Raw genomic sequence first — 13,422 nt, 5'->3', positions numbered from 1 at the left:
TTTGGTAATGAATTTTAAATATTTTTTAAAATTGTTCTTTAATCTGTATTAATAAAATTCTCTTAATTCAAACAGAAAGCGATGCTTGGTAGAGAACCAACTCCTGTTGAATTGCATAGTCGCACTCATAAGCGACAGGAGGATCAACAGTGGATTGATGAGAGATCAAGAAAAGCCTATGTAAGTATATTTTTATATATGTTTAATATTTTCTAAGTTTTAGTTTAACTATATATATTTATATTATACTTTTACAGGAGGATTATACACGGCTTCGAGAGACTCATGCCGCATCAGGTGAGGGCTCTTCTGGCGGCTTTGTGGAGTATTCTGAGTATCGCATCTGGTCGCAGGCCGTCGGAGGAATGCAGCATGGTAGAGTATATGGCTTAGGTGCGCAAGCTCAGGCATACGAGGGGATGACCTCCTCTACTGCATCCAGCTTCGCATCCAGTTCTCATGACTCCTTACAAGCTCAACAAATAAGTGCCCTTCAAGCTGAGCTAGAACAAGTAAGGAAATCACAAGCTGATTTGCAAGCTCAGCTGTAAGCACAGGTTCAAGCTCAGCTGCAAGCACAGATTCAAACAAGTATGGAGCAACACAATCAATTGTTCAATGAAATGCGCAAGATGAGAGATAAGCTGAGTGGAAAAGACGTAGCTCCACCTGAGGAGGAGTCCACGGAGTCAGAGTAGTTTAATTTAGTTTACATGAACTTGTTTATTTCTGTGAACATGTGTTATTGAACAGTTTCTTTTAATGTGATGTTTTTTGTTGATTGTTACTATTAAACAGTTTCTTTTAATGTTATAAATTGTTGTGAAACTGTTGTGAATTTGTTATAAAAAGTTGATCTATTGAAATGTTACTATTGAAATGTTGTGGAATTGATATTTGTATAGGTTTGCAGGTGTGGAAATTTGATTGTTGGCTGGGAAGGCAATTTTTTTGTCAATACTACAGGTTTCCGACAGATTTTACGCTAGAACGTCACCAAAAAGGACGATACAACGAATTGTATCGAACGTATCGACACCTTCGTTCCGTCGGAAACTACCGGCGCAAGTTCCGGCGCAATGTCCGCCGCTTATTTCCGGCGAAGACTTTGCGCCGCAAACAAAACCGTTGGTTGTCTACGGCGAACGTGCGGTGTTTTGTCTGCCGGTAATTAATGGCGGAAGATACGACAGAAATTTACCGGCGCAAATGGTGCCGGAATTTATCTGTTGGAAGTCGTCGGCACCAATTTTGCGCTGGTAATGCGTCAGGAAGTGCGCCGGAAAGTTTTCCGTCGCATTATATTCGTCGAAAGAAATTTATCGACGCGACCGAAACCGGCGTAGGAATTTCTGCCGAAACGTGCGCGGGAAACTTATATTTCCATCGGATATATGTGTGTTTCTGACGGGTTAAACTTGCACTAAACCCGTCGGATATTTAGTCCACCGGTAATGACGGGTTTTCCTGTAGTGTAGGAGGGTAAAGTAATTTATTTATGTGCATTTCATAAATTAGATCACTTGGTTAGTTCTGAGTGGAACTTAAGTGATTCATCCGAAGCATTAGTGGCTCTCGGCTGCCAGCAACAATTGGTTTCAATGTGGGTGAAGTTAGAATCATCTTAAAGAACTTTTTGCTACTTTGAATCTTTTTAAGATAAATTAAACTATTTTTGTTTTGATGATGGCGTACATGCTCTTCATTTTTTTGCTTTGGAAGAAATCTTTTCAGAGTTTTTATGGTTGCATTTTGTGTTGGAGTTATTTAGTTATGTATTTCTATGGATGATAAATGATTCTAGCTGAAATCTGTGACTGAAAAAGAGCTTTTTTATGTAAGGCGTTACTTGTGTATGTGTTTTTATTTCAATGGCATCAACTTTTATGAGCTAAAATAGAAAACGATATTCAAGAATCTCCTGAACTTTCTGTTACAGGTAATATTTTTATCTTTTCAATTTTTAAAATCTTCAGTGATCCACTTTTTCCTGAAAGTGTCCCACCTATGTTCTTTGTAGTGAGAATTCTTGAGATCATGATTGAACAGTAATTATACTAATATAACTTTGAAATGATTTGGATTCAGAATTTTGTGGAGCACATACATCAGGTCCTAATTTAAAAGATCTCTTTCAGACAGTTGTGCGTCAACATCAGTATATTAATTTTTTTTAATTAAGGGCATCTCCAACCGAAACTCTCATTTTTCTTTGCAAAATGCAGTAAAACCAAAAAGTGCCATGATTCATCTCCAATGGAATGCCATTTTGCCTTCTAACCATCGCTCATTTCTTTCATGCCTTTCTTAGCAAGTTTAGTAGAGAGAAAAGAATGGAGGAAGTGAACAGTGCGACGCCAATATTGGCGTCGCACTGTTCAACTGCGATCAAATGGCGGAGGAAATGGCGTTCAGTTGCGACGTTTGAGGGCCTCCATTCGGTTGTTTGCCGAACTGTTGAAGATGGTCTAAGATGTGATTTTGATGCCAATATTTTTGAAAAAAGATGAACATATACCAGGTGTTAACGTTTTTTTTTTTTTTTCAAAAATGTCGATTCAGATAGACTATCAATGCATTAACTGTCTTTTTTTTTCAAATATTTTGGATTGTTTTCTTTAGTTTTGTAAACTTGTATGTCTTCGTTATTCTTGGTATTTCATGTAATATCTTACCAACATGATCATTTCTATTCCCGTATGGTTTAATATTTGTAAATTTTTATGGAGTAAGAATCAAAGGTGGGACCATTTGGTATTTTAATATCAACACATTTTAAATTCCCATAAAAATCACATTGCTACTTTATCTCAATCAAAACATATGCTTTTGTACCGCTTATTAGGTAATGATCAGAACTAAATAAGATCCAAAGTTGGGAAAGATAAATTAAAAGTGAAAATATGTTTTTTGAGCCACAATTTTAAACCAAAGGGGTTGTTTCGTAGCTGGATTTAGGGTGGATTTAAGGAAGATTTAGCTGGATTTAAGACGATGTGCTGGAAAGATATGCAGCTGATGAACTGGAAAGTTCATGTTGTAGCTTTTAGTTTGCAGAGAAGCTTGTACTGCTTGCTTGTTTCATGCATTTAGAAGTGCCTTTAAATCAGTTCTAGTTTTTGCTCTCTGATATTCTTTAATTTTCCAGCAATGGATGTACGAACAAGACATTATGCATGGAAAAGCTTTCACTGGTACTCCCTGAAAAACCACCACGCTTTCCATGACAGTTTGGTACGTCGCTGTGCAGTTGTTGGTAATTCTAGTGATCTTCTGAAATGTTATGCAACCTTTTTCATTCTATTTTTTTAAAGAAAAAATACCTTGTAAGTCTTTTATTTCATCTATGAGGCATGAAATGGATATTTTCTTTTGCAGTTTACATTACGTGATGCTCTGAACTCGGCATTAGATAAGGAGATGGCAGCTGATCCAAAAGTCTTCACAATGGGCGAGGAGGTTATATTTTTTTTTAAATGAATTGGCTAACCTTGCATCTCATTTCTTTTCACTTTTTTCTAATGGTTTTATTTCCCGGTTTAGGCTGGAGAATATCAAGGAGCTTACAAGGTCCTCTGGAATGAGTATTAATATGATGGAACAATTTTAGGTGGAATTCAATTTGCCATAGCCGAATAACCACTAATGGACTCTGGAATGAGTATCCGTAATTCTAGTTGGCGATGATCAGCATTCCCAAGGTAGCATGATTGACATTGATGAAGAGGCTTTATAATGTAGAAAGTCAAATTCTATGCATAAGAAGCTGTTAATCAAACATAAACAGTTGTTCATGGCGTTGCAGCCATAGATTAAAAAATGTGGGAATAAGGCAGCAACTTTTAGTATGGGAGTGAGATTCCTTGCCGGATAAGATGTTATTGCGACAGCCTTTATAGTTGATGACCTTCGCAATGTTCATCTATTGAAGTTATAGCTGATTATTTTGTAAACATTAACATTTTAGGAATGAGATTTCAGATATTATATTTTGTATTTTTAAAAGATGAATGTATTTTTAAAAGTATATGAATGAATACATTTTTCATTTTCTTCTAGCTAATTCTTATTTACTATATTGAAGAATGAATATTTTTTTTTCTTGAGAAATTGTTATTTTGTTACCTCAATGTAATAAAATTAGTGTTTTTTCTTTAATATGTATTTTATTTGTCTAATTAATGAGAAGTAATTAGATGTGATAATATGGAGTGATTGATTAATCTTAAATCTTTTAGCAAAGGTATAATAATTGAATAATAAATAAATTTTACAAAATATGACCAAAATTGATATGTATTAATAATCACATTTCATGAAATTAAAGGGGCTTGTGATTTACTTGGTTGATCTTTTTTGTGACCAACATTTTTTTGGTCACTATTAACAAATGTGATAAATAAAATTAATAATTAAAATATTAAATAGCATCCAAATAATTAATCATTAGCGTCAGAAAAATGGTCGGTAAAATGTACCATTTTAGCGACCAATACTAATTAGTGGTCTCTAATTTAGCAACAAAAAAAAATTATGTCGCTAAAAGCCTCAGCGACGAGGCTACTACGACAAATCAGCGACCAAAATATTTTTGGTCGCTATTTGTTTTAGCATCCAAATTAACATTTTTAGCGACCAATTTTGTTGGTCGCTAATTACCTATTTGTTTTAGCATCCAAATTAATATTTTTAGCGACCAAATTTTCTTCATGAAGCAGAGGTTGGTGTGCTATCACAAGATGATTATTATTTGCTGAAATTCAAAATCAATGAGCTCAATTCTACTTTGGCTCGGTTAAGTACGTGGTGGAGACAACGATCCAAAGTCAAATGGATAGGAGAAGGAGACCAAAATTCTAAATTTTTTTCATTCAATTGCTAGGGCTAGAAAGAATACAAATTTCATCCCTTGCATTAAGGATGGAAATGGGATCATGGTGGAGGAGCAAAACCAAATTCAAGATGTATTAATACAATTCTTCAAAGATAAATGGTGTGATAGGAGATGCTTGCTTGAGGGTTGGCCGAATAACCATCATCAGCTGGAAGAGGAGGACAGAACTCAATTAAACAGCCATTTCATTATAGAAGAAGTAGAAAAGGCTATAAGACAAACTACTAGGTTCACATCACCAGGTGAGGATGGAATTTATTATTCCTTTCTTAAAAGCTATTGGTCTATCAATAAATTGGATTTCTGAAAAGCTATGAAAATGTTTTTTGAAACAGCTGATATGAATGTGGAATGGAAGAGAACTATTATTGTCCTTATTCCCAAGATCAACAATCTGAAATATGCTTATAATTATAGGCCTATTAGCCTTTGTAATACGGTGTACAGGATTTCTTCCAAGGTTCTTCTCAATAGATTAAATGGTATCATTCCTAAACTAATCTCTCTAGAACAAGCAGTTTTTGTTAAGGGAAGATCTCTTCAAGATCATGTGTTGATAGCCCAAGAACTTTTTCACAAATTTAGATACTCTAAAGCATCTAAAGGTCTAGTGTCTATCAAGTTAGACATGGAACAGGCCTATGACTCAATGGGGTGGCCAACCCTACATAAAGTTCTATCTTATTTTGGATTCCCTGAATTCTTCTCTAAGCTAATCTTGGAATGTGTTCAAAATCTTTCTTTCTCTATTTTGATCAATGGAATCCCTTCCAGTTGGATCAATGCGAGGTGCGGGTTCAGACAAGGATGTCCCTTGTCTCCTTACCTCTTTATTCTTTGTTCTCAGCTCCTTTCTAATGCCATAATGGAGAAGGAAGAAATTGGTGTATGGGTAAGCCATAACAGCCCAAGGATCTCGCATTTTCTATATGCGGATGATATCATTTTCTTGCTAAAGCAAAGTTCAAAAATGTGAAGATTATCAAAGGCATTATCAACAGGTATTGTGATTGGACTAGCCAAAAGGTAAACATAAGCAAATCTAGGATTTTATTTGGGAAAGCAGTCACTAGCAGGAAGAAAAGAAAAATTAAAAGTATTATGGGATTCAAAGAAGTAAAAGAGTTCAATTACCTTGGAACTAAATTGGCTTTAAGAAGACTTTCAAGGGTGGACTTCCAATTCATGATAGATAAAGTCCTGAAGAAGCTCAGAAGTTAGGGACTAAAGTTCATATCATTAGCAGGTAAAATCACTCTGGTCAAGTTTATTATTCTTTCAATTCCATCATTTCATTCAACGGTCTCTCTGGTTCCAAGAGCTGTTCTAGGAGAAATTGAGAAATTTTGCAGAAATTTTATCTGGAACAAGTCAAATGAGGAGCATGGCTTGCACTATATAAGCTGGAACAAAATGTGTGAACCAATAGAATATGGAGGCAGAGGGATTCATTCATGCTCCAACAAAATGGGTCCTTTAAGGGCCAAATTAGCTTGGAATATTTGAAAGAAGAAGACTCTTTATTGCATAAAATCTTGTATCCTATATATGGTTCTTGTTGGAATGTTGTGAACAGAACCAAATCAAATTCTACGGCATGAAAGATTATTAAAGATGGAAGTAAATTCCTTAAACATATTGTGAGGTGGAATATAGTAAATGGACATACTGTTGATGTCATTGAAGACACCTGAATTTGGGACAAATGCCTCAACAAATGGCCTACATTTGTTAATTCACAAGAGGAAATGGCTGGATCCTTAAAAGTGGAAAGTTTTATTTCGGGAGATCAATGGTGTAGTCCAGAACTACAAAAGTTTTTTGGGAAGGATCTGGTGGATCTAATCTGCAAGATTGAAATAAAATTGGAACTTAATGAAGATCAAATCGAACTCATTCACATGGAATCTGGGAAAACAATTACTTCTATGGCTGGCTCCGTTCATATAGCAGCTGAGGCGGTAAGCTATGTAGGAGTACTCAATGCTCCTAACTACATCAACACGGGCCAGTTATATACCAATCAGCTTTTGCTATTTGAAAATCGTTGGTATTCTCCTTCACTTGATTGGATCAAAATAAATGTAGATGCAACATTATTCCCTTCCTATAAAGGACGTATTGGAGGAGTGGTTAGAGATCACAGAGAAAGATTAATAGTAGCTTATGGTAGATCTCATATGCATTGGGATATCACTTTCCTGGAGTTCCTAGCTATAGCATCTGTTAAAGAAATGATCAAGGATTGGGTGCAAGGATTTAAAGGTATAATCATTGAGAGTGATAATACAAATATTATCAAATTCATCCACAATGCTCTCAAAAAAGGAGGTAAAGGTATGGATAAAATTTCTTTTGTTGATAGTTTTAATTATGTTATTTTAAATTGTGTTAAAAGAGATTGTAATAAGTTAGCAGACTTATGTGCTAACTTTGGAGCTTTTTTTACTTTCTTTTGGGATGATTTATTCCTAGATAAGGTTCCTCCTTTGTTTGTTAAAATTTTGAAGGAGGAATCACTAGCTTGTACTCAGTAGGGACTCTTCATGTCCCATTTTCTTTAGTAATGCTATTTTCTTTATTAAAAAAAAGTACTTTTCCTATCAACTCTAAATTCTTCAAAGTCTAAATCAGCATATACTATGATTTTGAAAGAAGTGTTATGTCTAGGATACAAGATCCCTAAGTTTAGATTTACTAAAAGATATCTAAGAACTCTCTTAACAAAACTTATATCCCCATTGGTTATATGATCTCTAATGAAATGGTGTCTAATGTCTATATATTCTGTCTTGGAGTGTTGGATTGGATTTTTTGAAATATAAATGGCGCTGGTGTTATTGCACCTTATTACAATAGTGACAACAGGGAGTCTAAGGTTAAAATTTTATTATTTAAGCCATAAAACTTGAGAAACACAGCTTCCTATAACTATGCATTCTGCTTTTATGGTAGATGTGGTTATAGAAATTTATTTTCTACCAAACTGGGAGAATAAAGATTCTCCTATAAATTGATAGGTTTAAGAAGTACTTTTCATATCAACTCTAAATTCTTAAAGTCTGAAACAGAATATCCTATGATTTTGAAAGAAGTGTTATGTCTAGGGTACAAGATTCCTAAGTTTAGGTATACTAAAAGATATCTAAGAATTCTCTTAATAAAACTCATTCGAGATTCTTTTGGATTTGCTTGAAATATAACATAGAGACATACACTAAACTTGATATCTGGTCTACTTACAGTCAAATAAAGAAGTGATAAAATTATTTCTCTATACTTATTCTAGTCAGCTGATTTTCTATTTTGATCCTTATCTTATTAAATGGTGGAGATCATGGGAGTATTAATTTCCTTATCATTTTCCATCCCATTTTTTAAGAATATCTTCAATATATTTTTATTGATTAAGGAAAGTTCCATCATCCCTTTGCTTCATACTAAATCCAAGGAAATATGTAAGCTCCCTCATTATGCTCATCTTAAACTCCTAACTCATTTCTTTGAGATTTTGTCACATAGATCTTTATTTGTAAATCCAAATAGTATATCTTCAACATAAATCTAAATAATTAGTTGATCTTCACCTTCTTTCTTTAGGAATAGGGTGGTGTCAAAACTACCCTTAACAAAAGATGTATCTAGGAGGAAAGTTCTCAGCCTTTCTTATCAAGCTCTAGGTGTTTGCTTCAATCCATATATGGCCTTCTTTAGTTTGAATACATGATTGAAAAATTTAAAGTTCTAAAAACCTAGGTTTTTCTGAATATACATGTCTTCTTTAATTACCCTATAAAGGGAGGTGCTTTCAATATTCATTTAATACAGCTTGAAACCTTTAAAGCAAGCAAAGGCTAATATCACTCTAATGGCTTCTAGTCTCTCTACACGAGCAAAGGTCTCTTTAAATTCAATTCCTTCATCTTGATTATACTCCTTAGCTACTAATTTAACCTTATTTCTAATTACTATGCTAAAGTTATTAATCTTATTTTGGAAAACCCATTTGGTTCCTACAATGCTCTGGTCGTTGGGTATACTAACCAACTCTCAAGCATCATTCCTAACAAATTTTTTAACTCTTATTGCATTGCTAGGATCCATAATTCATTAGATAAATCTTATGTTACAACTCAAGAATCTAGATTGAGAATGTATTTTTTATGATAGCAAAATATTATTATTCTATTAATTTCATTATTTCTCCAAGAATGTTTTTGACATTTTACGGTTGTTATTTGTGTGTACTAAAAATACAGGAAAATCATACTCCAGACTAGTGAAGACTTCAAGATAGAGTATATTAGAATTTCATGTAATGAAACCAATGAAATCATTATTTTTTTATTTTCTTGAGCTGAGTGAGAGTGATTGTAATTGTATAACCGTGCACACACACACACACACACAAAGGGGGAGAGAATCAAAACATAAAATTTTAAAAGCTAATTGTGCAATACGATCTCTAATCATAATGTATGATTTTTCATATGTTTCATCCAAAATACAATTAATCAAATCCTGACTTGTATTTTTATACTATTCATACTATTCAAAGTTAGTTCCTATAGACGACTTATAATGTATGAAATTGGGTGCACGCCAGTTCATCCAAAATGAATCCATTTGTTTTTATATTACTCGTACTATATGAAGCTAGATCGTACAGATGACTGACAATATACAAAGTAGTGGTGGTCCATATTTGTGCCAAAAGAAGAATGATTTGTGTTAACTATTTATATTGTAGGATATTATTTCATACAGACAACTGACAGTATACACAAGAAGGTTCATACCATCTTTTACTAGACAAATACATTCAGTTTTGAACTGTTAATACAGTATGATGTCAGTTCGTACAAATGACTAACAATATATAAAATAAGATTCATACAAGATTGTACCTAGATTTTTAAACTATTTATATAAATGATTGATGATCATACTATATGATATTATGTCAGTTCACTTATTGTTTTTAGTTTTTTGGAGGACTTTTCTTGTGTTTTATATATAAGATGTCCTAAAACTATTAGTCAATACCTTTATTTTGATTTTCTCTTGAGAGTGATAATTGAGTGTGAGTGTTTGGGAGAGATTGTGAGAGTGAAGTGTGTGAGATAAATTAAGGGGGAGTTTTGAGGAATTCACAAGGTTTCCCAAAGCAAGGATCTCTTTATCTTCTTAAAATTCCTACCCATCTCTTCTAGAGGCTTTTAAGAGAAGATCTTTAACATTATGTTGAGGTACTCTGCCTTCACTAGGATGGTGAAAAAGGACAAAGGTTCTCTACTTTCACAAGGAGGGTGAGAAAGGATGAAGGTTCTCTACCTTCACTAGGAGGGTGAAAAAGGACATCGGTACTCTCTCGCATTAGGTTGGTGGAAGATATTTTATAAGGGCTTCTTTTCTTATTGTAGGGGCAAAACGATAGTCAAACCACTATAAATTTGGTGTTAATTTATTCACTTATATTTTTATGTATTTTATTTTTTTACACTTTATAGTTTTTATGGTTGAAAAATCTTTTATGCTAATCATATCTAAAACAAATGCATACTCAAGCATCATTGCTAAAATTTTCTATAAACAGTTTTCAAAAATCCAATTTTTTTTTTTAAATACACTTTCTCCTCCTCTTGGTTAGCCTTGGGATAGTTCAATAAGGTATAACAACCTACTCAAACTTTCAAGTGGTATCAGAGCTTACTTCAAAAATTAAGGCTTAGAAAACTTTTTGAAAAAATGATCCTGACTACTTTTGGAAACTAGAACACTTCTTATGGATGCTCTATCGCTAAATCACCATTATACGATAACATCCCTTTTAATTTTTGGAAAACTCCCTTGTCTACCTTTTTGTAATCACTTCACTATCACATGTGGATATTAGTACATGAAGGTTTCACTAGACCCACAAAACTTGTTGATGGCATTAGAGTTGAAACACACTTTACTAATTGGGCACTAAAAAAAAGACTTAGCACAGTTAAATATAAAATGTTTAAATAGTTTTGTCTGTGCATTGAAATTAGAAGACTATATGCATGTTTCTAATTATAAATCTAGAAAAAAATAAAATTAATCATTCAAATCAAGAGGAGGCGTGTGATTTGTCCTATGATGAATTATTTGAAGTTTATAAGAAAATTCATAATGCATATAGGAAGCTTAAAAAACTGCATGCTAATCTTAACCTCGAGCATTTGAATTTAAAAAAAGAATATGATAATCTTAGGAAAGATCATGCATCCATAGATATCAACCACATGGCCTTGTTGGATGAATTTTATGATTTGAATAAGAAACATGATTTATTGAAAACATCCTATAATATTGAGAATGATTTTAAGGTGTTTATAATAGAAGTGGATCAAAAAGAACATAAGCTGAAAGTTGATAATTCAATTTTAGAAAATGCAAATTCATATCTTAAAGAAAAACTAAAAGCCTTTAAGGAAAATAAGACAACTACCACGGTTGCATAATTCAAAATTGAACACATCTAGTATGGAGACCTAATATACAAAAATCACAGCATATAAAACATATATATGGATTTTCATTTTCAATAGGTGAACCTAAATTTATTTGGGTTCCCAAGTCTAATGTTTTATAATTATATAGAAATGCTCTCATATAAACCCTCGTGAGAGCATTTAGTGCATGGACAGTGGATGTTCGAAACATATGGCTAGAGATACAACTCAATTCATATCACTTGAAGCTGGGGCTGAAGGCAAAGTGACATTAGGAGATAATACCACTAGGAGAGTGGTAGGTACATAAATGATTGGCAATAAGAATTATTTATTTATTGAGAATTTTTTATTGATTGAAGGCTTAAAACATAACTTGTTAATTATTAATCAGCTTTGTGATAAAGGTTTTAATATTAAATTTTTTCCTACAAGAAGCATTATAAGCCAAAATGGAGTTGATGTGTTGCATGAAAATTTGGAAAATAATATATACACGCTTGATCTAAGTTATGCTAAATCATTTGATGCTTTTTATCTTGAAACTATCACTGATGAATCTTAGTTATGACATAGAAGACTTTTTCATGCGAGCATGAAAAATTTAAGGAAGATTACTCAAAAAGAAGTGGTTAGAGGTATACCAAAATTAGACTTCACTAATGACCACCTGTGTGATGCATATCGAATAGGAAAATAAGTCAAGTCCTACTTTCATTTAATTAAGGATCATAGAACTAGTAAACCACTAAAATTCATACACAAGGATCTTTTTGGACTGATCAACACTGTAACTTTAGGAGGGAAAGTTTTAGTTATGAAATTTTTGATGATTATTTAAGATTCACTAGGATTAGATTCTTATCTCATAAGAGTGAATCATTTGATAAATTTAGAAATTTTTCTACTTGGATTCAAAGAAAACTAGATTGTAAAATTCTTTCAATTCAAAGTGATATTGAAGAAGAATTTGAAAATAAAAAATTTTCAAGTTTTCTAAAAAGAGCAAGGAATATATCATAACATTTTAGCACCTAGAACCCCTAAACATAATAGGGTTGTTGAGAGGAAGAATAAAACTTTGATAGAAGCTGCTAGAGCCATGTTGGCTGAATATTTAGTTCCAAAATATTTTTGGGCTGAAGTGGTTAGTATAACTTGTTATATTTTGAATAGGGTGAATATTAGATCTAAGTTGAATAAGACACCCTATGAATTTCTTAAGGGAAGAACACCCAACCTTTCACAACTACATGTCTTTAGATGTAAGGTGTTTATTTAAAATAATGGTAAAACTCTATTTAGGAAAATTTGATCCTAAGTCTGATGAGGGAATTTTTCTAGAAATTCAGATGTTGGCAAATCCTATAAAGTATTTTAAAAAAAAAAGAATTTAATAGTTGAGAATACAATCATGTAGCGTTTATGAATCTAATATTTTTGGAGGGTCTAAGTTGGAAGAAGAAGATGTTGAATCAATAACCTAAGGAATTAAAAATATAAATCTTGAAGAAAAGCTTGAAAAAAAAATCATTACTTAGAGAATGGAAATATCCTAAGAGGTATCCTAAAGAATTAATTTTAGAAGACCCAAGTGAAGGTGTTAGGACTAGGGTTGAACTTAGCAAAGAAGTGATCCACTCAGCCTTTATTTCAATGATTAAACCCACTAATATAAATCAAGCACTTTCTAATGAATTTTGAATTTTAGCCATGCAGGAAGAATTGAATCAATTTGTTAGAATTAATGTTTGGTAGTTAATTAAAAGATCTAAAAATTAAAGTGTTGTTTAGACTAAGTGGGTGTTCCAAAAAAAGATGAATGATTCAGGTCTAATGGTTAGAAAGAAAGTAAGTAAGATTTGTAGCCAATGGGTACAATCAAATAAATGGAATTAATTTTGAGGAAACATTTTCCCCTGTAGCCAGACTTGAAGCAATAAGGGTGCTTCTAGACTTTTCCAATTTTAAAGGTTTTAAATTATTTAAAATGGATATTAAAAGTGTCTTTCTTAATGGGGTGATACAAGAGGATGTTTAGGTTGA

At 32.8% G+C, this 13,422-nt stretch overlaps 1 protein-coding gene across 1 annotated transcript; it reads left to right on the top strand.

The window, feature by feature from the left end:
- The first annotated feature begins 11 nt into the window (after positions 1-11).
- LOC110092748 lies at positions 12-1,171 on the top strand. Its single transcript, XM_020817415.2, has 3 exons — positions 12-180; positions 258-547; positions 967-1,171. The coding sequence occupies exons 1-3, from the start codon at positions 82-84 to the stop codon at positions 1,169-1,171; spliced, it is 594 nt and encodes a 197-aa protein (XP_020673074.2). The 5' UTR covers positions 12-81.
- The last annotated feature ends 12,251 nt before the right edge of the window (positions 1,172-13,422 follow it).

The sequence above is a fragment of the Dendrobium catenatum genome, unplaced genomic scaffold (genome assembly GCF_001605985.2).
Source record: "Dendrobium catenatum unplaced genomic scaffold, ASM160598v2 fragScaff_scaffold_412, whole genome shotgun sequence".
NCBI classification, from domain to species: Eukaryota; Viridiplantae; Streptophyta; class Magnoliopsida; order Asparagales; family Orchidaceae; genus Dendrobium; species Dendrobium catenatum.
The sequence above is the reverse complement of the archived record's forward strand: the minus strand, read 5'-3'. Positions and strand labels throughout refer to the sequence as shown.